Source organism: Elgaria multicarinata, chromosome 2 (assembly GCF_023053635.1).
Source record: "Elgaria multicarinata webbii isolate HBS135686 ecotype San Diego chromosome 2, rElgMul1.1.pri, whole genome shotgun sequence".
Classification (NCBI taxonomy): Eukaryota; Metazoa; Chordata; class Lepidosauria; order Squamata; family Anguidae; genus Elgaria; species Elgaria multicarinata.
In genome coordinates, this window is record NC_086172.1 from 167,331,334 (window position 1) to 167,359,162 (window position 27,829).

General features: G+C 43.2%; 1 protein-coding gene across 1 annotated transcript; it reads left to right on the forward strand.

Annotated features, from left to right (window-relative positions):
* On the forward strand, positions 1-24,173 carry ASPG (asparaginase). The gene is made up of 16 exons (XM_063118115.1): positions 1-202; positions 3,448-3,577; positions 3,679-3,790; positions 6,036-6,161; positions 6,397-6,480; positions 7,553-7,679; positions 9,356-9,468; positions 10,335-10,520; positions 12,297-12,410; positions 13,694-13,813; positions 14,126-14,209; positions 16,830-16,993; positions 19,677-19,763; positions 21,345-21,444; positions 22,798-22,858; positions 24,092-24,173. The coding sequence occupies exons 1-16, from the start codon at positions 28-30 to the stop codon at positions 24,103-24,105; spliced, it is 1,797 nt and encodes a 598-aa protein (XP_062974185.1). The 5' UTR covers positions 1-27; the 3' UTR covers positions 24,106-24,173.
* The last annotated feature ends 3,656 nt before the right edge of the window (positions 24,174-27,829 follow it).

The window sequence follows — 27,829 nt, forward strand, 5'->3', positions numbered from 1 at the left end:
CTGACAGATTCGACTCTGTGCAGAGATATGGCAGCTGCGTCCTCTATCCCCCAGTACCAACGGCAGAGAAGTTCTTCCCTGAGCCATGAGAGCATGTGGGGCTTGCCAGAGGCCTGCCCTGCCAGGGAGGAGGCCAGATCTCAGGTGCTGGTGCTAAACACTGGGGGCACCATTGGCATGGGGGGCACCGAGTGTGACGGAGGTGAGTGGGAGAGGTGACAACACAGAGGGGGAAAACATGATGGGGATTTCCCCCCCACCCCATGCTGTGTAATACCCGTGGCTTCCCTTGGAATAAAACACACTTGATTGGGGGTGCGGGGGTGGTGGTGGTGAGGACAAGCACGGCTTTGATCTACATTGCTTAGTCTTGGAACATCCCGACTGTTAGAGCAGTACGACAATGGAACCAATTCCCTAGAGTGGTCGTGGGCTCTCCCACACTAGAGGCATTCAAGAGACAGACAACCAGCTGTCAGGGATGCTTTAAGGTGGATTCCTGCATTGTGCAGGGGGTTGGACTCGATGCCCTTGTAGGCCCCTTCAAACTGTACAATTCTGTACAATTCCAGCTGTTATATGCAGAAAATGGAGCGGGCAATATTCTCTTTTGCTCCAGTGGGCAGAACTAGAACCAATGGGAGGAAATGGCACGGAAGCAGAATGCAACTTAGCATCAGGAGAAACTCGCTAACGGTGAGTGCTGTCCTACAATGGGACAGACTTCCTCAGGTGGTGGAGGGCTCTCTTTTGCTGCAGGTATTTAAGCCAAGGAAAGTTGGTCATCACTCACAGGAACAGCAGTTGCTTCATGTGTGGCAAATCTTGCATGGATCAGGAGTAGGCAGAAAGATCACCAGATGTTTTGGACTTGAACTCCCAGCATTCTTGACTGTTGACATCCGAAACATCTGGCAATCTATCTTTTGCCCACTACTGGACTAGTTGACCTCCATGGTCCTGTCCAACTCTATGATTCAATGGCACAAGAAAACATCTCTAATGGTCAAAACGGGCACAAGGTAGACATGTATATCCTTGGAGCCATCCTTATCTGAATCCTGAAATGTTAGTACTTTCCTTGGCCTTCCACAATAGATTCTCTCCTGGTTCCATTATGTTTGCGGGCAGAAGAGCTTTCCTTCCCCCAGGTACGCCTATCACAGTTTTATATTCATTTGCAATTATTGTGATCTGTTCTAGGAGGCTCCATCTAGTCTAGCATATTGTTTCTACTGTGCCAGGTGAGCTACTACTAGGGAGCCCAAAAGTAGGGTGTGAATATAACAGTCCTTCCTTATTGTTTCTTACCTAGCATCTGCACATTCAGATATATACTCTGAATTATGAGGCTACTTGAAAGGCCACAACCAGGCTTGCTTGAAAGACTGCCTTCTCCCATGTGAGCTTGCCTGGATTTTAAGATCTTCAGGGGAGGCCCATCTTTGGGTACAGCCATCATCAGAAGCATGTTTGGTGGGGAAATGAAAGAGGGCCTTCTCAGTGGCAGCCCGCAGGCTCTGAAATCCCCCTACCAGGCTAGGTTGGCTCCTCTCTGTTCTCCTTCTGCCGGAAAGCAAACACATTTCTTATTCGGCAGTCTATTGGGTTTACAAGCTGGTCTGTTGTTGAAAGGTTTTTTTATTATTGGTTGGATGCTGTTTATTTCTTTTATCTTTGTGTTTTTAATTTATTTGTTTTTATGTTATGTCTTATGAAGATTTGGTGTGTGTGTGTGTGTGCGTGTGTGTGTGTGTGTGGAAAGGTGGGGTATAAATAAATAAATATTGACTCAACAGAAGAGTGAATGGAGGAATGACTGATAGCTGAGGCTAGAATGGAATGGTGGGCGGGATGAGGGGCAGTTGAGGAAAGTCAGGGAGAATGAGAACAAAGACAGTTAGCGAGTTAGGATTGAGACATAGTGACCTGGTTTGCTCACCCATACTTTATCAGACACTCTACTTTATTTATTTATTTATTACATTTACATTCCTCCCCATAGCTGAAGCTCTCTGGGTGGTTTACAAAGGTTAAAAACAGTGAAATTAGAAACAAATGTACAAAAATTTAAAACCAACAAAAGCATAAAAACAACAATATCCATTTAAAACAATTATTCTGGAGTCAGTTAAAAACTCAGCACACATTGTTAACTACCTGGGAGAAGAGAAAAGTCTTGACCTGGCACCAGAAAGATAACAATGTTGGTGCCAGGCGAGCCTCGTCAGGGAGATCATTCCATAATTGGGGGTCCACCACTGAAAAGGCCCTCTCAGTTAGTACTTCACCTCCCAGCACGCCTTTGGCAGCCCACAGGTGTCTGCGCCCTCTGAGACATCCTCTTGTTGCTGCTCCTGCTCCTCGATAGAGCATCGGGGAGTAGCATCACCAAGGAGGGGAGGTAAGTGGGTGTCTATGTGGAATTGGGTTTACTGCTCAAGATCAACCTTAGGAATCGGGGTGTGAAAGACATGCAGCAGCAGCCCCTGTGCACTCACAATGGCTGCCAAAGGCCAGTAAGTCTGGCCTCCCACCCAAAGCATGCTGGGAGTTCCGCTCAAGGCATGCTGGGAGTTGTAGGCGTAAAGCTAGTTTTTTTTATTAAATTCTTTAAAAATACTTAAAACCCAAAATGTATGTTTTTAGATTTTTTCTGGTACATTGTACAGTCAGACCTATCACTGTGTCAAATTTCAAGTTTCTAACTCATCTGGAAATGGGTAAACATTTCCGGACATACGTGACCCACACATACTTTCTGCTTTATAAGTAGAGATAACATTTTCAAAGTGGCTTACATAGTTAAAACACAACAACAATGAAATCAATAACCACTGCTTTAAACAAACAGCAAAAAACAACAACAATGAGAAGGTCTAAAAAAGGCAGATCTAATAGGCTTTCTCAAATTAAAAGGCCTTGGGAGAGCCTCCCTGGGGAAATCTTTCCCAAATGTGGGTTGCCACACATGGATAGGTCCTATTCCCAATCATTACCGGCTGTTGCAGCCTCATGTGATGGTTGTTGGTTAGTTCCTGCTGGATTTTATATTTTCAAAACTGTAAGAGCTAACATTTCCCGCCTTCTGGCTCCCAGTAGCCCTAGCTGCAGGTCCATCCAGTAACCATCACTCGCCCTGCAGGTCCTAATTTGATTGCCTGCAGAGTTCACCTCTCCTATTCCATCCTGGGATTCCAAACATGAAGACAATGACTTCACTATCTAGTCAGATTCCCCCCATTCTCTATTTCATCCACCCAGCTTGCTTTTTATAACATCTTGCCTAATGAAGAGATCTGGGGAACTTGAAAGCTTGACCTTTTTTGTGATCATTTGATTGGCCTAATAAAAGGTGTTACGTACATTAATATAAGTTTTGGAATTTTACCTATGATCAACACGACTACTTTGACTTTTTGTTTCTCTTTTTGTGTCTCTTTCTAGGGCTTGCTCCTCAGATGAATAAGTTAGTGGAGGCCTTGAAAAAAATGCCTATGTTACATGACGAGGAATATGCAAAGGTAATGAAACTCTATGATTCCTGTGAGTTTGCGGACAACACATTGGCGCTTCCGTAAGTAATGGTTGATACTCTGTTTAATAAAGTTCACCTTATGAACAGTGAGTGATCTATATGTATTCAACTTTCTTTTAAAAATGTTTTGTCCTATTTAGCCTCTCTAAAAGAAAGAAAAGAATTATCTACAGCATTCTAGAATATTCACCACTGCTTGATTCTTGCAATATGACAACAGACAACTGGGCTAAGATTGCTAAAGATCTTGAGGTATTTATATGTCATGAATATGGTTGTTCTATATACACATTAAAATGTTGTGTATATTTGATGGATATCTTATAAATCGTATTTCTATGTATGAATCCACACCCCTGTTGATCTCTAATCAGCAGGCAATACATTCTGTGCCAACTTTGTGGCAGGTTTGGACAGTAAAATCGGACCTACGCAGCAATTGCCCCAGACTTGTGGGACCTCCTTCCTGAAGAGGAGAGTGTTCTATCTCTGGTTTCTCATAAAGAGGCTGATGCCATCTTGAATTTTTTTTTAACAACAACCTCTTTATTCAGCCTTCCGGTATGTTCTTTAGCATAGTGCATAGTGCTCTTTATTGCCCCCTCTGGTAGCCTGAGAGAATGCATCCTTGACTATTTATATTACAGAGAGCAAAGCTACTTCTTCAATGGCTTTTCAGAAGTGATATATGGTATACTTCAAATTCCAAGAGCAAGGAAAGGTGAAGTCCTTAACAAACAACCATGTAATACTAAACAAAAAGTTAAGTATATAGTATTTAATATACAAGAATAAAGTTAAGATTAACAATAGTGTTGCATTAAAAGTGCAATAGCATATTGCACAAAAACAAATGTCTGGCAGAAGCAACGTAGAATAAAAGGGCCAAACGCGTTTCAACAAGAAGTCTTCGTCAGTGGCCAATGCGGGCTGCTGTATGCTCCCTGGAGATTTAATTGGGCTGACTTTACAATTCCCACAGTTATGTGGTAGAGGGTGTCACTCCCATCTGAAAATAATGCAGGGCCTCAGCCTTTTCAAACCGCCTAGATCGTGGTCTTCAGATAAATTTTCTTTTTGTTATTGTAAACTATGTTGATGTTCTTAGGAAAGTTGCATATAAATCAGGGGTGTTGACCTTCTTTCAGTCTAAGGGACAAATTCATTTTTGGAGAAGCTGTCAGGGGGCATGTTCCAGTGGTGGGCAGTGCCAATATTCCCAAAATACCATCATATTTTAGCTTAAACCTCTCCCTGCCAGTAAATAAACCTTATGAAAGGTATTTCAACTGTTTAGAATGGGGGTGGAGGAAAAACAGGAAACCACCAAACAATCGGGAAGAGGTTAGGGAACAAGGAAACACTTGGTGACATGGAGAAAGGCGCATGATCTTCTGATTAACTCCAGAGGGCCAGATTTGGCCCCTAGCCTGATGTTCAACACCCCTAATATAAATCCACTAATCTCCTAGGCTTGAACCATTGTGTGATCTGCATCTGAGATCCAGCCTATTGAGTTCCCCAGGACTCTGGAAAAAGAACAGGGATGTACAACATTGGCTGACATGATTGTCAGGCAGTAGAGACCTTGGTATTGGTCAGGCATCAGTATAAAATGTTGATCTTACCTGCTCAATAAAACGTCCAACAGGCGGAACTCCAGAGGCCATCCACCAGCCACACCTGACCTCACAACTATTATTAGTATTAGTATTTCTTGGCTGGCTTTCAGGGCAGAAGCCCTTCCAAGGCAGCTTCCAACATTAACATACTAAAACAGTTTTAATATTAAAAACAATAAAAACATAAAACACAGTAAAATAGCACTAAGACAACAATAAAAGCCAACAATACAACCAGCAGTTACAATAACAGCAGTCATATCAAGAGAAGGCTGAGGTAAAAGAATAGGATTTGAAGGCCTTCTTAAAAGCCTGCAATGATGGAGCATGGCAGACTTCTGATGGCAGCTTGTTCCAAAGGTCTGGGCCACTGCAGAGAAGGCCCTCTCATGTGTGATCACCCACCTAATTCCTCTCACAGGTGGGCAAATGAGAAGGGTCTCCCTTTCTGATCCTAAGGTGTGGGCAGGCTGATATGGGCGAAGACACATCCCATTATGATAGGTTAATACAACCTCTTGGGGTCATCTGATTATATCTGATGTGTCTGGATCCACAATACCCAAAATATTATTATAGTGGATAGATGTTTCTTCCTAAATTTTGTTCTCCCCCACCAACATAACCATGCCTTTCTGTTTCTGTGCTGTCCTGTCATTTTGTGTACCACTGTTAGTCTGCATGCGACGGCAGTGGTTTTTGGCTAATGGTAATATCAGCCCACACTGCCAAAGCTTTGCAATGTCTAGGACCGTCTCATGTTTCCAGAGCAGGGCTACAAGTGAAGCTATCAGGCCTAGCAGTCCTTGTGCCCCGATCGTGCAAGTGCAACTTGTGCATGGAATTATTTACACCAGTGTCTTTGATTTGCTTAGACCTATTATGAACAATATGATGGCTTTGTGATACTTCATGGGACGGATACGATGGCCTATACGGCTGCTGCTTTGTCCTTCATGTGTAAGAACGTCGGTAAAACCATCGTTCTAACAGGAGCTCAGGTAATGGGCTTAGTGTTTGGTGGGATGCCTTCTATTGTTACACAACTTGCCTAGCAGAATTTAAGTATCATGATTCCAAGGCCTCCAGGCGAGATGTGAAACAATATATAGGTCTGCCATGCAGTCCACAAAGCTTTATTCAGTAAATAGACATCTCTTCATACCTGAAGGGAGAGTGAATGCTAGGAGTTATGCCTGAACAAATTCCCACATGTTTATCATCTTTGTTTTCTAGGTACCTATTTATGAACTGAGGAATGATGGACGTTCCAACCTGCTTGGGGCACTGCTGATTGCTGGACAATTTGTCATTCCTGAGGTTTGTGGTGTCTAGCAAATGCATTCCTAATTCTACGCTCAATGGAAATTGCTGTCAGATAAATTATAAGTTATGATACTAGATATCACAAGAGTGGGCAACCTGTATTCCTTGGCCTGATTTCATATGGATCTCGTCCTAATCCCCTATGGTTGGTTGGGGGATTCTGGGAGTTGTACTCCAACACATCTGGAGGGCACCAAGTTCAGGAAAGCTGTTCCAGGGCGTGGTCTGAAGGCACATGAGGCAGCCACCTTGCTGAAGCTAAGCAGGTCTGAGTCTGGTTGATGCTTGGAGGGGAGACCACCTGGGAACCACATGTAGCCACCTTGAGTTTCATGATGGAAGGAAGGTGGGATATAAATGTAATAAATACATAAATAATAGTTGTAATCTTTATAACAACCCCTAGTGCAGATGCTGATAGAGTGTGGCTTCCCTAACACAGGCAAGATTCAAACCAGGGTTTTGAATCATAGAATAGTAGAGTTGGAAGGGGCCTAAAAGGCCATTGAGTCCAACCCCCTGCTCAATGCAGGAATCCACCCTAAAGTATCCAGTGCTGGTTCTACTTAGAATGCACCCATTGAAATCAATGGGCCTTAAGTAACTTTGGGAACTATCCCTTGATTTATAGATCAGTCTCTAAGGGTGCAGTTGTATGCATGTTTAATGCTTGGAGTTGTAAGACTTTATTTCTGTCTAAATGTGCATAAGGTTGTAGCCTTAGTCACGACACCACACCAGCTCTGCTTAATTGTTCCTTTGCTCTTTAATGGGTATCTTGAACATTTTTACGTGCATGTCTCTGATCATATTGACTTGCAGGCACTGGTATCTTTCTCCAGCATCAGTGCATTTTTTAACATCAATGGTCAGCAACATACCTTATGACATTGACTTCTACAGGGTAACCCAGTGACCATGTTGTTGATCTAAGAAATTAATTAACACGTCAAGTACATGGTTGTTTTCGAGAATATTAGGCTGGTCAGTTAATCAAAGTGTGGTTTGTCTGGGGTTGGGCATGTGCCAATCTTGATCCAGGTACGTTTTATGGTGTGCCTTGCAGGTCTGCCTCTATTTTCATCATAAACTGTACAGGGGAAACAGGGTGACTAAAGTGGATACTGGAAGTTTTGATGCCTTCTCTTCGCCTAACCTGCCTCCTCTTGCAAATGCTGAGGTGGATATAAGAAGTAAGTGACAGTGAGGTGCCGGACCTTAGGCGCCCAACAAAGGAAGATTATGTACGCCGCCATGGGTTCCTTGGAGGAAAAAAGGCGAGATATAAATGAAATAATAGTAATCAGCTAGTTTGGTGTTTGATAGATTAATCCAAGGCCTTATTAACAATTGCTTTTTATTTGACTCAGGTTTAAGACCCATATAATGTCAGGAGCTTGTTCTTAAGAGCCAGTGTGGTGTAGCAGTTAGAGTATTGGACTGGGAGTTGGGAGATCTGGATTCTCTGCCTCATTCAGCCATGGAAGCTCACTGGGTGGCTTTGGCCAGTCACTTACCTACCTCACAGGGTTGTTGTTGTGAGGATGAAATTGAGAGGAGGAGGATTATGTATGCCGTCTTGAGTTCCTTGGAGGAAAAAAAGGCGGGATATAAATGCAATAAATAAATATAAATAAAGAAGTTCGTTTTGTTATACTTTGTGGCCCGCAGTGGGATATTTGTCATCCTTGTATTCTGTGAGCAACCTCTGATTGGCAGTTCTTCTTTCCCTCACAGCAATGCTTTTCTATGGTGTGAATCCATTCCTCCCCCCCCCCATGGTGTATCTATGTTTAGACCCAACATTTATTTATTTATTTATTTATTACATTTCTATACAGCCCAATAGCCGAAGTTCTCTGGGCGGTTCACAAAAATTAAAACCATAATAAAACAACCAACAGGTTAAAAGCACAAATACAAAATACAGTATAAAAAGCACAACCAGGATAAAACCACGCAGCAAAATTGATATAAGATTAAAATACAGAGTTAGAACAGTAAAATTTAAATTTAAGTTAAAATTAAGTGTTAAAATATTGAGAGAATAAAAAGTCACCATTGCTATAGCACCATCCTCAAGGGCCCACCCCTGCCATTTTTGTTTCCCATAATGCCCCAGAATGATCCTACATTAGGGACATTTTGTGGGAAATATAGATAGTGCCAGCTGGCACTTATTCAGAGCACTTCTATCAGTGTAGCAAAGACATTTTGCTAAGGGCCCCTCAAACTTGGAACTGGTCCTGTCTGTGAGGCTGTCTAAACATTGTCTTTGCCCTACAGTGGCTGTGAATTGGTGCTGCATCAGTTATATGACGCAGCCGCTGATTCACAGCCACTTCGGGGCAAATAGACCAAGCTGCACTTTTGAAAAAGTTGGGGACTTAGATCATCACAGTTCTTCTGCTGTCTGACCTTGCTCCAATGTCAAGCTGGGAGCGTTCCCGGGCAAAAGGCAACCTCTGAATAATCGCCAGAAGCTGGGCAAGAGACAGGGAGCAGTTTTGATGAGCTGAATGGCCACCGTCCTGCAGCAGCAAAAGCACGAGGCAAGTGGCAATGTGGTGCTGTGAAGGAAGGCCCAGTATCTCTTCCCATGGATGGAGGGGGCAGGGCGGGGGAGAAGCTGCTGCTGATGGCAAATTTTAATAGGAAAAATGTTATAGGGAAAGGGGTTAACAATCCACTCTTCTCGTACCAGTCTTCAACTTCAGACGGTAGCCTCTGTGGCTGAATTTTGTGTGGGAAACAAAAATACGAGGAAAAACTACATGTGACCGATCATCCTATGTAAGATGAGTTACATTGAATAGTTGTCCTCTTCTGATCTCCACAGCATTTCACTGTTTTGTTTTCCTTCTCACAGTTGATTGGGGAATTGTATGGCGAGCCAACACCACAAAGAAGTTTACGGTCCAAACTGATATGAACCGGAATGTGGGATTGCTGAGGATTTTCCCGGGAATTACTGCTTCCACTGTATGTGCTCCTGAAATATGATAAAGGGAATGCCCATACTATGTAAACCGTCCAGAGAGCCTCAGCTATGGGGCAGTATACAAATAATAATAATAATAACAACAACAACAACAACAACAACCAGCAATATTTGGCCCATGCTCTTTCTCCCAATCGTACATTTTGAAACTAGAAGAAAATATGCAGACGGGAGAGCATTCACGCAAAGAAATCTATCCCCAATGAATCTGCCTTAAAAAAAAAAGCATCTATGTTATTAATAACCATCCTATGCTCTTAAAATAATGTTGTAATTTGATTAATGTTGCATAATCTCAGGATTTATCTATTTTGAGTAATGTGGGCAGAATTTATGCACTTTTCACTGCTTTTTGTTCATATATCGTAGCATCCTTGTTCTTCCTCAACCATTGCTTCATTATACCGCTTTCCCCAAACATTCCAAAGAGTCACAATTTTGTCATAATGTACACCAGTTGCTGGGGAACATGGGCGGGAGGATGCTATTGCACTCTTGTCCTGCTTGTGGATTCACCCAGTGGCCAACCTGTGTGTGAACAGAATGCTGGACTAGATGGACCCTTGATCTGATCCAGCATGGCTCTTTTTATATTCTTATATAATATTAACCTGAATTAAATTGAGAGGTTGAATACATGTAAGCATATGGAAGGACTAAACTTGGGGCCTTAATGTATGCAAAGCATCTTGTCTGCCCTACCTTTTGCCCCTCCTCCAAGTTAAGAAATTACATGCAATGACGGACACGTTAGCCGTCTACGTCGTATATTAGTAGAAATATCTCAGCATTCGTACTCTACTGTGGAATTTTGTCTAGCCATTCATTTACATCATCTTCTCAATAGGTGAAGGCGTTTCTTCAGCATCCAATGGAAGGGATAGTATTGGAGACCTATGGGTGTGGAAATGCCCCAAACAACCGTCCCGATTTGCTGGAAGAGTTGAGGCAAGCGACAGAACGGAACGTGGTGATCCTAAATTGCACCCAGTGTTTGCGAGGGTCTGTGGCTTCAACCTATGCAACCGGGCAGGTGATGGAAATGATGGATTAAATATGCACAACGTTGTAATCGTAATCCTATAGACCTGTGCTGCTTTGTGCATTAATAATCTTAAGCAGAAAATTACAAGAACAGGAATATATTTCTACATCTGCAGATAGCAAATAAACAAACAAAAATATAGGAAAACAAAGAGTTCAATTTTAAAGAAAATTAACACCTAATCTAGCATATCATGAGCCAGGAGCAGCATATCCTGGGAATTTACATATCTATATTCAATTCCTGGTCTCTTGAGTAGCGCTTTAGGGTTTTATGTATGAGACATATCTACATCACAGACTGAACCGGGTTCAACAAGCCATTTCTTTTCCCCAAAGAATTCTGGCAACAGAAATTAAGCTTCATCAGACGGGGGAAATCATGGTTCTCTACCGTCGCTTCTCCACCCCCACTTTTGTTGTTCAGTACTTCTTTCTTCCTGGAGAAGAAAGAGGAAGTAAACAAAGACCATGTGGCCCACTTTGGGGCCATTTTTATCACGCTGCTTTCCCTACACACAGCAGGAAATGGTGGCACATTCCATTTCCAAAAAAAAAGTAGGATTTTTTGGGGTCTATTTTGTGACGGAAAGAAGGCAAGAAAGAGTGGGAAGCACGCGGGGGACGGATGGTGTCATCTAAAGGACATGAGTGGGCTAATGACATAGCAGACATGGCATCTCTGTATCTTTTCCTCCGTGTGTGGGGGAGGGGGGAGCTGCTAGAGTCGACAAATGGCAGGAAAACAAAAGATGATACGCGCGCCCACACCCCCACACCCCTGAATAGTTCTGAGGATGCTTTTCAGCTTAAAACATTGGCACAGAAAGGAAATATACAACTATGTGTAAAATGTATGTGAGATTCCCCCTTCTGACTGCTGCCAACAGCCCAGCCCTGACAGCAATAAACATTGCATCAAAGGTCAAACCTTGGTCAGCCTTGATTCAAATTATGGTCTGCATATCTAGCGGGAGAGCTGTGGCGTGGGATGTTCCATGGTCAGCCCTGCTGTGGTGCTCAGAATGGAAAGATCTCAAGGGTTGAGTCTCTTCTTCCTATAGTCAAAACTCTCCCAGGAAGCAAACTCCCACATTAACTTATCAGCACACTCTTAGGGCTTCTCTAAATGAGCAATTTTTATAGCACACTTGTGACTCATGGAAGTTTCTCTCTTGTACTTGTGCAGTTTTCTGCCCCTGGTTAAAGGGGGCAAAGGGGAGGGAGGAAGGGAAATGTATTTAAAGAGAGCATGTTGTGATTGCAAGACGAAAATGGAAGCTGTGGTAAAGTTGTAGGATTTTCCCTGGTGTAGAAACGCTCTAACCTGGTTCACACAATTACTATAAACCTGGTTTGCAGTGCCAAATTGCCAATTCAACTCCCCATCGCCACAGCTTCCCATGTCATCCCAACCCAGCAAAAGTGTCTTGCTGGGTTGGTTAACAACCCACCCCACAACTCTACAACAGACCATGGGTTCTGGGTGGTGTGTTAACCACCCCAACAAGACACCCTCACTGGGTTTGGATGACATGAGAAACTGTGCCAGGTGAAGGTAATTATGCAAATCTGGGTGGTTGACAAGGCCCCCTGGGATGTGAACCAGGCTTTAGTCATATAACTTTCATATCCTAACGTTGGGGCTCTCTGCTTGAACAAGCCATCTCACAGACAACCTCTAAATAAATGCCTGTGGCTAGCTGCAGTGACTCTGTCCTTTTTCAGCCGATAGTTGCACCAACAGTTTATCACATCTTTCTAGGACCTCGCTCAGGTTGGAGTAATTTCAGGAGGGGATATGACACCTGAAGCATCCTTGGCTAAGTTGTCTTATGTGCTGGGTAAAAGGCACCTCTCTTGGAAGGAGAAGAAGAAGGTAATGAATGCAGACTGAATTAAAATAATAGCTTTTCTTCCGTCTCTGTCCTTTAACATATGAACTTGCTATATGCTGATTCAACTGGCCCAGTACTGTCAAAGCTAACTTGCAGCAGCTCCCTAGGGCCTTAGCTAGACCTAAGGTTTATCCTGGAATCGTCCTTGCCTTCTTCCGGGATATCCTGTGAATCATTTACATGAACAGGGATGACCCCGGGACAATCCCGGGATCAACCTTAGGTCTAGCTAAGGCCTAGGTCTCCAGGCAGAGGTCTTTTTTGGTGCTGAGATTGTTTTGCCTCAGGAGTTATCAGGGCTCTGATGTAGGGTTGCTGGGTCATTTATTAATCACCATAGTCACCCTCCCTCACCAGGTTCATACATAACCACATGCTGTGGCAGGCAAGGGGAATTAGGAAAATTGGGTGGCACATGCCCAGCACATGTAGGGGTGATTAATAAGCCACTGTGGCTTATTAACCACTCATGCCTGTGTGAACCCAGTCACTGGCCCTGTTCAGAAAACACTGTAAACCACAGATTTAACCATGGTGAATAAGGCAAAAAGTCTTATTCACCGTGGTTAAGGCTGTGGTTTAAGGTGTCTTCTGATCAGGGCCACACTCTTCACCATTACAGCAGAGTGTAAGGATTATCCCAGGAAAATGGAGGGATCGTCCCTGCCTGCTCCTGGGATCCCCTGTGTGTCATTTGGATGAACAGGGATGATCCCGGGACGATCCTGGGGGAAAAGGCAGGTTTAGAAATGGCCTTAGTTAGAGTATCCCATAACTGGAATAATTCCCATCATGGGGTTGTATCCAATTAGCCCCTTCTGCTGCTTCAGTTAGCCAAACAGGGAGGACTCTTTGGGGACTCTTTGGAGCAGTTGTGTGTGGGGGAGGCGAGGGGTTAGACCAGAGATGGGGAAAGGCTTATTGTGTCAGCTCATGTGACATTGGGTGTTGCCCATTGTCAGAAAACCATATGTTAGACCCTGGCTTTTGGAGTCTCACCTGACTGGACTTTATAAAGCACCCCTCTACGATAGTATTAATTCCCAGGTTTATTGAAGAATTTTATTCTATTACTAGCTTAATTTTAGGGGAGTTGGGTGATTCATTGGCCACAAGGTTGTAGTTACAAATCCATCATATGTGTATACAGATTACTAAATTACTTCTCAAACATACTAAAACAAGGTTTAAGCAGAATACTTTTTCTCTGGATTTTTCCAATGTAATTTTGTTTGTTTCTTCCCTTCCCACATCTCCACTGCAGATGCTGGGTGACAACCTTAGAGGAGAAATGTCTTCTGTGCTCACAGGAATCCACAGCTCTTTAAGGAGCAGCAAGTTTATTAATGTGATGACCAAATTTATAAGTCTTAACTGCAAAGAGGTAAATAAATAACACAATTTGACACAAATATAAACCTAACCTAATTCGTAATACTGGATTATTCCATTGTTGTTGTTTTTCTAATAGCGATGAACATTTTAAGCTATCTGTGTATTTATCCAGATTTTGCTCACTTCTTTGCTCGTTTTGGACTTGAACTCTTAATCTATATGATCACACGTTAGCCATGTGTAATTTCTGTTCTCCTCCCACATGTATATAATATTGTGTCAATGTAGAGATAGATGATAAAGAGATAGAGTTTAAAGTAAAGATTCTCTCTATGTGTATATCCATTTTGTTGTTGCTTAGGAGCTTGGAGCTTTAATTCCATCTATGGCTTGTGCTGCAGCTAAAACTGGTGACTTGGATGCATTGAAAGCGATTGAAGAAGTGGTAAATACAATTCATAACAGTCAGATGTGTAATTGTGGCCTTGCAGTACTGGCTGGGCTGAGAGTCTCTGGGTCACATATCCAAACATGCAAGGGGCTCAAGGTACATCTAGATTTATCAGGTCCCAGATCCAGTTACCAGGGGATATCACATTTTGCAGGACCTCGGAGAATTCCCTGTCAAATGGTAAGACAGAAACATCTTGCATAGGTGCTTGAGCTCAATTGAGCATCTCAGTAGCAAAACTGGCTGAGCCCCCAAGTACCTGCCTCTTTCTGAAGAACTAGCAGGGATTTAAAAGAGCAGAGACGTGCCTTGGAGTCTTTCACTCTGACCTTCAGAGGTGCCCCTTATCAGAAGCTTAGAGGAGAGTGAGATGCCTTGAATAGTTGGAGAGGTGGTGGAGCTAAGGATTTTAGCTCTTTGCTTAAGGGGCAGTGTGAGGTAACAAATGTTCTAGATGATCTGCAGAGTACCTCTCCTTCAAAATCGGACTCAGGCCAGCTTGGGGTCTACAGGATCCCCAAGGGAGGCTCATGCTGACTCAGAACTGGGTTGGTCAACTGTTCTTCAGGAATAGTTGACAAACCGAGTCTTCAGCATCTGGAGACTGGAGTGTGACATGAGTGAGTTTGCTGCCCATGCTATCATCCAGTGTAATGGTAGCAGACCAGGTGTAAACTGTGGTGTATTGGCTAAGAGCCAGTGTGGTGTAGTGGCTAAGGTGTTGGACTGGGAGTTGGGAGATCCGGGTTCTAGTCCCCACTCGGCCATAGAAACCCACTGGGTGACTTTGGGCCAGTCACAAACTCTCAGCCCAACCTAACTCACAGGGTTGTTGTTGTGAGGATAAAATGGAGAGGAGGAGGATTATGTATGCTGCTGTGGGTTCCTTGTAGGAAAAAAAGGCGGGATATAAATGCAACAATACATCAAATAAATAAAGTTTATTTACTCCAGTAAATAACTCCAGTAAACAACTCCAGTAAAGTTGGTTTACTGGAACAGCTTCTTTTGAAACAGAGCTCATGATATTTCAGTGATCTGTTTTCCAGAGTTCTGGAGAAAAGCCATAACTCTGGTGTGGAGCACGTGCTCCTCATGCACAAGGTCCCAGATTCAATCTGTAGCATCTCCAGTTAAATATAGAGCATAGCTAGAAGGTGATGGGAAAAATCTTTTCTTGACACCATGGAGAGCTGCTACTAGTAGTCAAAGTGCAGCATCAGATGAGTGTTTTATAGCATGCTCGTTTCTGGCCAATTATGACGTTCACGGGTCGTTTTGACACTGACGTCCACCTCCCGTGCATCTCCTGCTCCTTCTGCTCTTTTTTCCGTGACAAAACAAGACCCGGTAAATCTGTTTTTTTTTTCTTAATGAAATGCAACTTGCTGCCATTTACTGCTCTGTGCAGGAAAAGCAAAGTGATAAAAGCACCCACTGAACGGGCCATGTAGTTGTTAATTGCTTCCTCTTTCTACCCTATGTGAAGAAAGAGGAAGCTGCTCGTGCCTATTGTGGGGCAGAAAAGCGACAGTAGGAAAACACGATTACCTCCCGTCCCATGGCACTCTTAGTAAACCGTACTGGGCTAGAAGTGGTCTGATTTGGTGTATTGTTGCTTCGTAGGTTCAAGGAAAATGAGAAATAAATAAAGGGTGGGCCCCAAATATCTGAAGGAGTGCCTCCTATATCAACTTGCCTGTGCATTAAGAGCATCAGAAGAGGCCCTTGTCTGTACTCCTTCTAAAAGAGTAATACATTTATCATAGAATAGTAGAGTTAGAAAGGGGCTATAAGGCCATCGAGTCCAACCCCCTTATCAATGCAGGAATCCACCCTAAAGCATCCCTGACGGATGGCCGTCCAGCTACCTCTTGAATGCCTTTAGTGTGGGAGAGCCCCCACCTCCCTAGGTAACTGTTTCCATTGTCATACTGCTCTAACAGTCAGGAAGTTTTTCCTGATGTCTCAGTCGGAATCTGGCTTCCTGTAACTTGAGCCCATTATTCTGTGTCCTTCACTCTGGGATGACTGAGAAGAGATCCTGGCCCTCATCTGTGTGACAGCCTTTCAAGTATTTGAAGAGTGCTATCATGTCTCCCCTCAGTCTTCTCTTCTCCGGGCTAAACATGCCCAGTTCTTCCAGTCTCTCCTCATAGGGCTTTGTTTCTAGACCCTTGATCATCCTCGTTGCCCTCCATTGAACATGCTCCAGCTTGGCTGCATCCTTCTTGAAGTGTAGTGCCCAAAACTGGAAGCAGAACTCAAGATGAGGCCTAACCAGTGCCGAATAGAGGGGAACCAGTACCTGACATGATTTGGAAGCTATATTTCTATTAATGCATCCCTTGTCGTGATGGCTATACTACGTCCGGTGTGAGAGGCACTATGTCTCTGTATACCAGTTGTTGGGGAACATGAGACAGATGGTGCCATGACTAGTAGCCACTGATAGCCTTCATGACTTTGTCTAATCCCCCTTTAAAGCCATCCAAGTTGATGGTCATTACTATGTTTTGGGGTAGTGAAGTCCACAATTTAGCGATGGATTTAATTAAATACTTTTGTAATTGGTCTCAACTTGAACAGATGGAAGATGTCTTATTTTTTGCAGGGTGGAAACCTGAGCTGTGAAGATTATGATGGCCGCACTCCACTTCATGTTGCAGCAAGTGAAGGGCATGTTCAGCTAGCAGAGTATTTACTGAAAAGTGGGGCAAGTGTTTATGCTAAAGACAGATATGGTGCCACCCCGTTGATGAATGCCATCGAATTCAGGTAGAAAAAGAGAAATCGATACTGAATGTTGAAAGAGCAAACCTAAAAAATACCTCTCACTTCTCACACATTGGGTTCATCTTGTTACACTCTTAAAAGCTCACTTATGCTTTCTAAAAAGCATGCTTAATACTGCCACTACTGTTTTGTAGTAAAAACAGTGTTGTGGGCTTCCAGTTTGAACTGCTGGGATGCTTCCAGATGGAGAACTCCTAGCACCACCAACCAAAAGACATTGCACATCTATTCCATTTATTATTATTATTATTATTATTATTATTATTATTATTATTATTATTTGCATTTATATCCCACCTTTTTTCCTCCAAAGAACCCAAGGCTCTCCCACACTAGAGGCATTCAAGAGGCAGCTGGACAGCCACTTGTCAGGGATGCTTTAAGGTGGATTCCTGCATTGAGCAGGGGGTTGGACTCGATGGCCTTAGAGGCCCCTTCCAACTCTACGATTCTATGATTCTAAGACACCCTCCATGGGGCCCCTCCCTCATTGAGTCTCACTTCTCGCCGCCGTCATCACAAGCTTCTGTTGCTCCTCCTCATTGGTACCACTTGCTTGCTTGGCAGGCAGAGAGCCAGTGAGAGCAAGCAGGCAGTGGCATTTCCTGCTCGTCCTTCTCATCACCACCACCACTATTTACTGGGCCTGAGTGAGGGGTTGATGAACAAACAGATTGCAAAGGTGAAGAGGAGGAGCAACTCCAGGGAGCTGTTTTCAGTGGGCCCTTGCTGGAGTATGTGCTCTTCACAGGTGCCAAACCATGCCTGCCCTTGACCCCAGCCTTATCACTGTCCCTCTCTCCCTTTGGGCCATGTGGTAGGGAGGACTGGGCTTGCTCACTGCTGCTTTGTAAAATGGGGAATAGAGGGATCCTTCAGGTGGGGAGAAATCGTGTTTCCTTACCGTGACTCTCCTTCCTTCTCCTTTTTAGCATTTGCAACGATCCAGGCACTCTTGGATGAGACTGATTTTCTGGATCCATTTCAGTCAGGTTTCAGGCCTGGTTTTGGCAAGGAAACAGCCTTGGTCTCCCTGTATGATGACCTATGTCGGGAGAAAGCCTAGGGGAGTGTGACTCTGGGCTCATCTACACCAAGCAGGATATTCCACTATGAAGGTGGTATATAAAAGGCAGGAGCTACACTACTGCATTATAACGGTATTGAAATGCACTGCAGGATCTACATTACTGCTTTATAGTGGTACTGAAGTGCACTGACAACTGCTGGGACCCATAACACATCTACTCCAAGTAGGATATAACACTATGAAAGTGGTATGAAAGCAGTATATGGCATGTGTCATGGGCCCCAACAGTTGTCAGTGCACTTCAATACCACTATAAAGCAGTAGTGTGGCTCCTGCCTTTTATATACCTCTTTCATACTGCTTTTATAGTGGAATATCCTGCTTGGTGTAGATGAGCCTATATGATAACCCTATGATAGGTGGCCTTTTCTCCAGGCTACCCAATGACCATGCCTCTGAATACCAGATGCTGGGTTCATACAATGTTGATTCTCCCTGATCTCTCAGCGGCTTTCGATACCATCGACTATGGTATCCTTCTGGAACGACTGGCTGAGTTGGGAATGGGAGGTACTGCATTGCAGTGGTTCCGTTCCTACTTGGCTGGTCGGGTCTAGAAAGTGGTGCTTGGGGAACATTGCTCAGCTCCATGGATTCTCCAGTATGGGGTTCTGCAGGGGTCAGTCTTGCCCCCATGCTGTTTAACATTTACATGAAACCGTTGGGTGCGGTCATCCGGAGTTTTGGAGTGCGTTGTCATCAGTACACTGATGACACACAGCTCTCCTTCTCCTTCTCATCTTCATCAGGTGAGGTTGTGGATGTACTGAACTGGTGCCTAGTTGCGACAATGGACTGGATGAGGGCTAAAAAACGGAAACTCAATCCAGACAAGACTGAGATGCTGTTAATGGGCGGTTCTTTTGACCGGATAGTGGGTGTTCAACCTGTTCTGGATGGGGTTGCACTCCCTCTGAAGGAGCAGTTTCATAGCTCGGGGATTCTCCTAGAACCATCTCTCGGTGGCACAGAGTGCCTTCTACCAACTTGTTTTAAATCGATGTTGTTGTTTTTATGCTTTTGATGGTTTAACATTTTTATATTTGTTTTTAGTGTTCACTGTTTTTAACTTTTGTAAACCGCCCAGGTAGCTTCGGCTATGGGGCGGTATATAAATGTAATAAACAAACAAACAAATGAGCTGAAATTACACAAGGAAGAGAGCAGGGATCACTCAGCTTGTACAGGTCAATGCAGTGCAATGGGACAGGCCATTTAGTAGGCATTTTATAGCACAAGTTCACATGCACACAGCAGTAAATCCCGATAAATATTAACGTATCTCAGAACAGTCAGGTTTTCTGAGGATTTTTTGTTGTTGCTAAAACCGGGAAATGGAGTGGGAGATGCACAGGAAGTTCACGGCGTCATCAAAATGGCCCACGAACATCCATGAGTGGCCAGTCACGAGCGTGCTATAAAACGCTCATTTAAAGATGCTCATAGAAAACTCAGTGGTTAAACTCCTATCCCTGGTAGTTTCATTGAGAATCTATTAACTATTGAATTGTCCATATTTGCACTGAGGTTTTCTTTCATTTTCTTTTCTTCTCCCCCCCCCCTTCCCCCATAAAGGCACATGGACATAATACGACTACTCCGAGAAACAGGAGCTCACCTTTCTGGTGAAGAGCTAAAGAATGCTGGAACCAAACTTTGCCTGTAAGGAAAAACAAACAAACCTAAAATTAATCTTTAAACAAAAGAAAAGACCTGCTGGATAGACTGAAGGTCCATGAAATCCAGTACCCTACTTCTTTCCCATGGTGGCCAACCAGATGCTGCTGGGAAGCGTGCAGGGGGGTACCAAGTCAATAGCCTTCTCCATTTGTGGCTCCCCCAGCAAATGGCATGCAATGGCGTATTTAAAGTAGATGAGGTCAGAGGATCAGATCGGTCTCCCTTTGTTGCAGGGAGGCATTTTACGCTCTCCTCCCTCCGATAGCAGGGGAAGTCCTTCCCCAGCAAGTTCATAGTGCAATGCCAGCTTTACACCCTGCCGATTTCACAACATTAAGGGTTTATTCCACCTTATCTCTGATCTTTTAAAAAAAAGAATAAAGGGGAGGGGGGGTCCGTGGGAGACATCCTGTTTGTTGAAAACATCATGAAATCAACCCACAAACCTTCATTAGTGGTCAGTCATGAGTGTGTTATAAATAGTTCATTTAGAGAAGTCAGTACCAGGAGATGCAAAGGACATGGTTCATTTATAGTTCATTGAGAGAAGTCAGTACCAGGGGATGCAAAGGACATGGTTCATTTATAGTTCATTTAGAGAAGTCAATACCAGGGGATGCAAAGGACATGGTTTCACATGGTGGGAGTCTCTTCTTAAGGGAGTTGAAAGGACTCCTTGAATTTTGTTATCTCACCTCCCCAGGGCACATGGTACAAACTCCTTCCCAACAGTTGCTGGAAGGCACTAGCCTTTTATTACCTAGTTGGGGCAGGGCCAAAAACAACCACAGCCTGAGGGCCCACAGGTGTAGGTAGTCCTTTCCCCCTGAATCTCCTTCCCAACAGATGCTGGCAGGCACTGGACTTTTATTACCAAACAAACACAGCCTCAAGGTCCATAGGTGTGGCTAGTCCTCTTCCCTGGAAGCTCCTTCCTACAGGGAAATGGGTTTTGAAACAACCTATAATTTAATGATTTAAGCAGCTCTTAGCAGAACTGCTAGTACCAGCATAGGTATGTGCAAGGGGTGTGCTGGGTGTGCCCAGGCACACCCTAATGTCTCAAGAAATAAGCACCGAATTGAGGAGGCCACTGAGTAGGGATACAGGGGGGGAACAGCCCTCCAGCTGCTCTGCTGCCGCACCGAAGAAACTCTGGCTCCAAGGTTGCACCATTGCTCCCGGCAGCAGGAACGAAAAGGAATTGCTCTGCTGGGAGCCGCACCCCCTCGGCCACTAGGCCTCTGCTTGAGCAGCTGCAACAGCCCTCCTTCAGTCAGGCAAGCAGAGTAGGGCATCAGTGTCTACAGTGTTTAATAAATAAAGTCCTTTATGGCTCAGTATTCAATAAATGTTCGCCTTTAAAAGAAAAAATCCCTTGGGTGCACAGCCCAGTGCATAGTCCTATGAGCACCAGCATTGCTCAGAACTAGTGTTCTAATTTTATTTTGCATTCTGTTTCATCCGGTTCTTCTAGAGCAGTTCACTAGCAGGGCAAAGTAATGCTAGTAGTTAACAGAAAACCACATGACAAGTGTTCTTCTTTTCCATTCCTGCTCTCAGCCTTGCTGTTAATGGAGATGTGGATGGATTGATGGCTTGGCATCTTGCAGGCATAGACATGGAATCCACGGATTATGGTGGCAGAACACCTTTCCAAGTAGTAAGTGCAACCGTTATTATGCATGTAGGTGACTGTTCTGAGCATGCGCATTATGTCTAGGGCAGATTCAAAGATCAAACCCTTTGCTATATAACATGTTGATTATAGGCAACTATCCACCAGGAACATCTCTTAACCATGTCCCATTGAACTGAATAAGTTTTGCAAGAGCATCACAGGTGTTCTGGTCAGAAGTCCTTCCCATGTTCATGACATAGGGGGAGCTGCAGCCCGGCATCTCGGGATGCCACTTGGGGGCTGACTTCATGGTGCTGCGTTGCCGCCTCCTCCTTCTCAAACTCCATGCTTTCCCTCTCCTGGGGCAGCATCGGCTAATCCCAACTCCGAGGAGGGAGCGCAGGGGTTCTAGGTAGCCATCCAGGTACCGGAGCTGCCCCCTTGCACCAGACATCACCCCTGGGTTGGCCCCGGAGTGACATCAGGCCTACCCAGATGAATTTTAAACCGAAGAATTTTAAGATGTTGTTATTATTTTAATATTGTATTGGTTTTATATGCTCTTTTAACCAGTTTTATGTATTGTATTTAATGTTGTTCCCCGCCTCGATCCAGAGGGAGAGGCGGGTAATAAATATATTATCTTCATCATCATCATCATCATCATCAGATAGTGGAAGCACCATATTGATGCCGTCTCGGCTGAAAAAGTCAGGGTAAATCCCAGACTTTTTCAAATCGTAGCATCGCAGGGAAGCCGCACAGTGGCTGCGAAGCTGCACTTGCGTCATCTAAGCGACGTAGCATATGTCCACAACCATCGCGGGGCTTTCTCTGCATATAGACAGCCTCTCTCCGCTCTGGATAAAGTGCAGGTTTATGTAGATGGAAGCAGGATGGAGTGTTGGGTCTCCCTAGTGCAGGGAGCAGGTTTAGATCGTCTGCAATGCTGTGCTCTGTCACTGGTAGCACTACAAGACCTCTGCGGCAGTGATCTCAAATGAGCGCAAGCTCAGTCCCTTTTGGAATATGGTCACACCCTGTTTCCTGAACCTGTTTCAATCCCACACAATTTAGGACCTGTGAAGCTGAAGACAGCTCAGTAGCCATGTAAGGAGGCCCAGTAGGTTTTGGCAGAACACCTGTTTGGGCCAGCAGAGGAGATTGCTGAGATTTTGGGAAGCCAAAATAAGTTGCTGATATTGTAAGCCATATGGCGGATTGTCTTGTTTTGTTTTATTTTGTACAGCTCCATGAACACTGATGGTGCTTTATAAATAAATAAATAAATAAATGTGTTCTGCTTGGTGGGTCTCACGTTATGCAAGTGATGCCTTGTTTTGATACACTTGATAATTCTCTGAAACCTAGAAAACAGTTCTGATCCATTTGCAGGCAACTGATGAAAAGAACATCCAAAGCTTGGACTTCCTGAACCAGTTGAAATCAAGAAGAGGTAGGAGCTGATGCAAATGTTCTGCTATCCTGTAATACGTTAGAGGTTTTACATTTATTACTGTTGTTGTTTTAGAGATGTCTTCAGATTCCAATCCTAATCAAGACTCAAATACGATAGATGGTGCATAAAGAGAGTAAAACAGTACACACATTTACTTTCTATGTGCTACCTTTCACCTCTCCCTCTGTGTGTCACTGTGGGCCTCATGACATTTGGGCAAGGCTATGGGTTCCCTACCCTTGTATTTACTCTGAGGAAAGGCTTATGACAGTTGGTTCACTCAATCAATCACATCTTTGTTTATTAATTAGATAACAAGTCCAATTAATTAAACCGATGCATCATATATATATATATATATATATATATATATATATATATATATATAGGCTGCAGCATTTAATTTATTAATCAGTAATTGAGGGTGTCATCAGAAGAGCATTTTATTACACGCTCATTGCTGGGCACTCATGGATTTTCATGGGTCCCTCTCACAACGTCGTCTGCATCCCGTGCGCCTCCTGCCCCTTCTAGCCTTCTTTGCATGACAAAAAACAACTATACCCCAGTAAGTCCGACTTATTTTTTGAGACAGAAGTTGCCGCTATCTCCTGCTGTGTGCAGGAGAAGCAGCGCGATCAAACCGGCCCACTGAATGGGCCACGTGCACATTGTTTACTTCCTCTTTTGCAAGAGGAAGTAATGAGGGACAAATGTGTGGGCAGAGAAGCGATGGTAAGGAAACACAATTTCCTCCCATGTGATGATGCTCAGATTCTTAAAAAAACACCAACACTTTTAATTAGCTATGATGTGCCCCTGATTAATGAGATAGTATATATTTAATATACATGCTTATAAAAATGGTATATGGCTAGTACCACCTTACAAGAGTCTTCCCCTCTTCTCTCTCAATCATAGTAAGGAAAGCCTCTTCTAAGATGATGCATGGAAACATCATGTGCATATCATTTAAAAAACAAAGGAAGTAGGTTTTTCACTCTAGAATTATTGTTTTCCCCATATAAAACTTTAAGTGACAGTGCAATGCTATACATGACTATTCAGAATATCCTTCATTATTGTGCAGTATATAGTACTGTAAATAAATATGAATAATTAGTCTTCTTGTTGTGGTTGCTAATTTGGCGATATTTCACTTGTTTGTTTGAAAAGAATCTCAGGATAAAACTAAAAATTAACCGTTCTTTCTACGTTTTCTCCTTACAGGTTTTTCAAAATGAAACTAATTTCCGAACTAATTGCGAATGGAAAGATGTTTGGATTGATGATAATGATAGAGGCTGGATTTCTCAACTAGAATGTCAGATTCTTTAGCTTCTGTAAAGCTGAACTATAAACATGTTCATGTTTTTGTCTCCCACCCTTTCCTGTGAAATTACTGTGTGCATATAAATTGAAAGCAAAAGTTAGATCTTCACTCGTCATTTGTGTGGTATGCCAAGGACCACAGAATTACTTTACTTGGTTTATTGAAGTTTAATGGAAATCGTTATATTCCTAAATGTAGTGTATTATAATCCCTACTTGGAAATGCCAGGGATTGGACCTGGGACTTTTTGCATGCAAAGTATGTGCTCTACAGTTGTAGTCCAACACATCTGGAGGACAATAGGTTGAGGAAGGCTGCCCTATAATTTCTGCATGACTGAAAATTTGTGCAGGTCAATGGGAGGTAGTTCTCTATGAGATTTTTGGACCGTCTGTCAGCATAATGCAACCCATGGGAGGCAACCAACTTCAATTCCATGGAACCGGGGTACATGAAATGTGATTTCATTATGCTTTAGATAAGGCACCGCTGGAATGTCAGCTCGTTAAGAGCCTCCAGGGATGGTACTAGGCCTCATAGATAAGGCACCTGAGAACCGTACTTTGACTCATCCTCCCATGGACAGAAGAATGTTGCAGACTAATACAGAAAATAACAGTTTGCTAGCTTAGAAGCAGAAACAGCCATTCACCCATAAACCTTTGCAGTTAGCCATGGTTTGCAGGCTTGTAGTCCCTACACACACACACCCTGCCTTAGTGATCCATCTTGGACTGAGAGCTCCATCCGACAAGTGTTTTATTGCACACTCGTTACTGGGCACTCACGGAGTTTTCTCAGGTCGGTCACATGCCATCGTCTGCCTCCCATGCGCCTTCCGCCCCTTCTGGCCATCCTTTTGCGACAAAAAACCCCTCGTTATGGCATGGAATTGCTACTCTCTCCTGCTGTGTGCAGGAGAAGCAGCGCAATTAGAACAGCGGACTGAATGGGCCTCATACTCGTTATTTACTTCCTCTTTTGAAAGAGGAAGTAACTGAGCAATGAAAACACGGGCGGAGAAGCGACGGTGGGGAGCGTGTTTCCTCCCGGTGTGATGGAGCTCTTAGTCTAGATCTAATCCAATGTAGAGATTTCTGGATACTTGGGGATACTCTCCAGGAAATACTACTTTGTGTAAAAAGCTCAAAACAAAACAAAACAAAACAGAAGAGCTCTCTTGATGAAGGTTGCACATGAGCAAAGCCTTCCCATAAGAAACTGTAACCTACTGCTAGCTGTTCAGAATTTTGTAGATGTTTTGTGAAAATGCTTACAGATTGAACCACAGACCAATTTCTGAAACTAAGGAGGGGAAATAATAAATCAGCAGAGTACTATAAGATAGGCAGTAGTCCATAGGATTGAATGAAATGTAAAAAAAAAAAGAGAGAGAGAGAGAGAGAGAGAGAGCACACAAAATTATAAACGGAATAAAGATAAAAATATAGCATGTATGGAAAGAAGAAAGTGAAGAAAACAAGGTACTGGCAGTTATGAAACTGTATATAAGATGTCCAAGTTCAGAAAACAGCAAGTTAGAAAAGTAACTGTAGGAATGGAAGTAAGGGGAAATGAAAAATATGAACATGAGTACATAATTTTTTGAAATATTGCATAATTACCATCACCAATGTGGGTGGCCATGTCATGCGAACCCCAGCAAGGGTGGCTTGTTGCTGTGGTTAAGAGGCCACCCTAAAACAGCCCATGGGATTTGGGTAGCTTGTTAACCATGACAATATCATTCTTACTGGCTTTGCATAACAGGGCAACCTGCACCAGCAAGGGTAATTATATACAAATCTCACCAGCATTTGGGGCAGGGGAAATAAGCTTGTGCAGAATAGTATAGAGGAAGAAATTACATTTATCAAGGAAACAAAAACAAAAGCTGAACAACAAAAACTGTACATAGACCAAAAGAAGGAAAAAATTAAAATAGCTGAAAACAGCATTGTAATGCAGTTTATTCAGAATATTGCAGGAACAACACACAATATGCCTTTCTATGTAATTAAATTAATAAATAAAATCCAGAGCCCTTTGGTGAGCCAAATGCATAATTGATTTTGATACAGGCTGTTTGCTGTACAAGTGTGCTAATTTTAACATTCTGCCACAGTTGAAGGTTACTGTCCCTTTAGTAGTGTAAAACCTTTTAAATGGTGAGCATATGCTGGTGAGATTTGTATATAATTACCCATGCTGGTGCAGGTTGCCCTGTTATGCAAAGCCAGTAAGAATGACATTGTCATGGTTAACAAGCTACCCAAATCCCATGGGCTCTAGTATTTCCTAGAGATTATTCACCAGTATAACAACACATTTTTTTAATCCGTGAGAGTCAATTTAAGAAATGTCACCTGTACATGAAGTATGTTGCTTTTAATAACAGGGAACAATGTATCTTAACACAATGAGCTTAGATCCTGAAGATGTCTGTTTAATCAGTATGTCCTGTTTCTACTGCTAGTGGTGAAATCTGTACATTCTATTTTTATTGCCTTTGGTGACAGAACATTTTTTTTAAAAATGAAAAATGAGTGGTTCGCTTGGACACAAAAGGTTACTGCAAAATAAAACATGATGTTTGTTGCGGATTCCTGTTTTTTAGTCCCCTTATGTCACTATTCGTACCACAGTCCACAGATCTTCACATGCAGGAGCAGGGGGCTGTGGACACGAACAACTACATGTAAAATAGGGATGTATGAAAATTCCATTTGTGGGGTGAAGATGGATTTCCCCCCCAGTTTGGCCCTGATGGATTTCATTCTATTTCCCCGAGCTGGAGTTGACTGGATCTGTAGTGAGTCGATATTCACTGCATTTTAGACAGTCTTAAAACATCTGTCTTTGCCCTTAACTTAAAAGGGTGCCCTGAACTCTTGAGAAGCTCTGTGTATGTAGACAGAAAGACATGCAAAGAACGTTTCCCTACTTATATTGTTTACTATTTCTTTGTGGCAGTTAAGTTTTTGGGAGCTGGTGAAAAGAAATTCCTCACGACGAGAGGAAACGGAAGGAGCTGAAAAACTGTGGACTGTGGTAAATACCACCACCAGGCAAATCTGTCACAAAAAGAATAGGGGGTCTCATGTTTTTGTTTTTAAAAGGTGCCTTAAAAAACATAAGGGCATATTTCTTTTCACATTCCCCTCCCCCATTTTTAAAGAGGCATTCTTACAAGAATAGACAAACAATAGACAAACGGCTATAAATAGCTATTAGCTAGCTAATGCTTCCATTTTTAATGGCTTAAGGGTTTAATGTTTTCTTGTTTATATATACATACACACACACACATATACACTGAATACTATTGCTAGCGTGGTGGATGTGGTCTGTGGCAAGGGTGGCCTACTCCCCTTCTTGTATCTGGTTGACCACTGTTAGAAACAGGATGCACTAGAAGGATCTTTTTATGTCATTCAAGATGTCATGTCTTCTTAATCCTTCTGTACTTTATTTTGAGAACAGGTATGGCAAATGGCATGAGCCAGTGTGGTGTAGTGGCCAGACTGTTGGACTGGGAGTGGGGTGACCCGAGTAATAGTCCCCATTCAGCCATGGAAACTCACTGGATGATTTTGGGCCAGTTACAGTCTCTCAGCCCAGACTACCTCACAGGG

What these genes read in the sequence shown, in the direction of transcription:
- ASPG (XM_063118115.1), top strand. Translation starts at nt 28, where the DNA reads ATGGCAGCTGCGTCCTCTATCCCCCAGTACCAACGGCAGAGAAGTTCT. An exon ending in CAACCTATGCAACCGGGCAG is followed by an intron (nt 10,521 to 12,296) that starts GTGATGGAAATG and finishes ACATCTTTCTAG; the next exon opens with GACCTCGCTCAGGTTGGAGT. An exon ending in ATGAATGCCATCGAATTCAG is followed by an intron (nt 16,994 to 19,676) that starts GTAGAAAAAGAG and finishes TCCCCCATAAAG; the next exon opens with GCACATGGACATAATACGAC.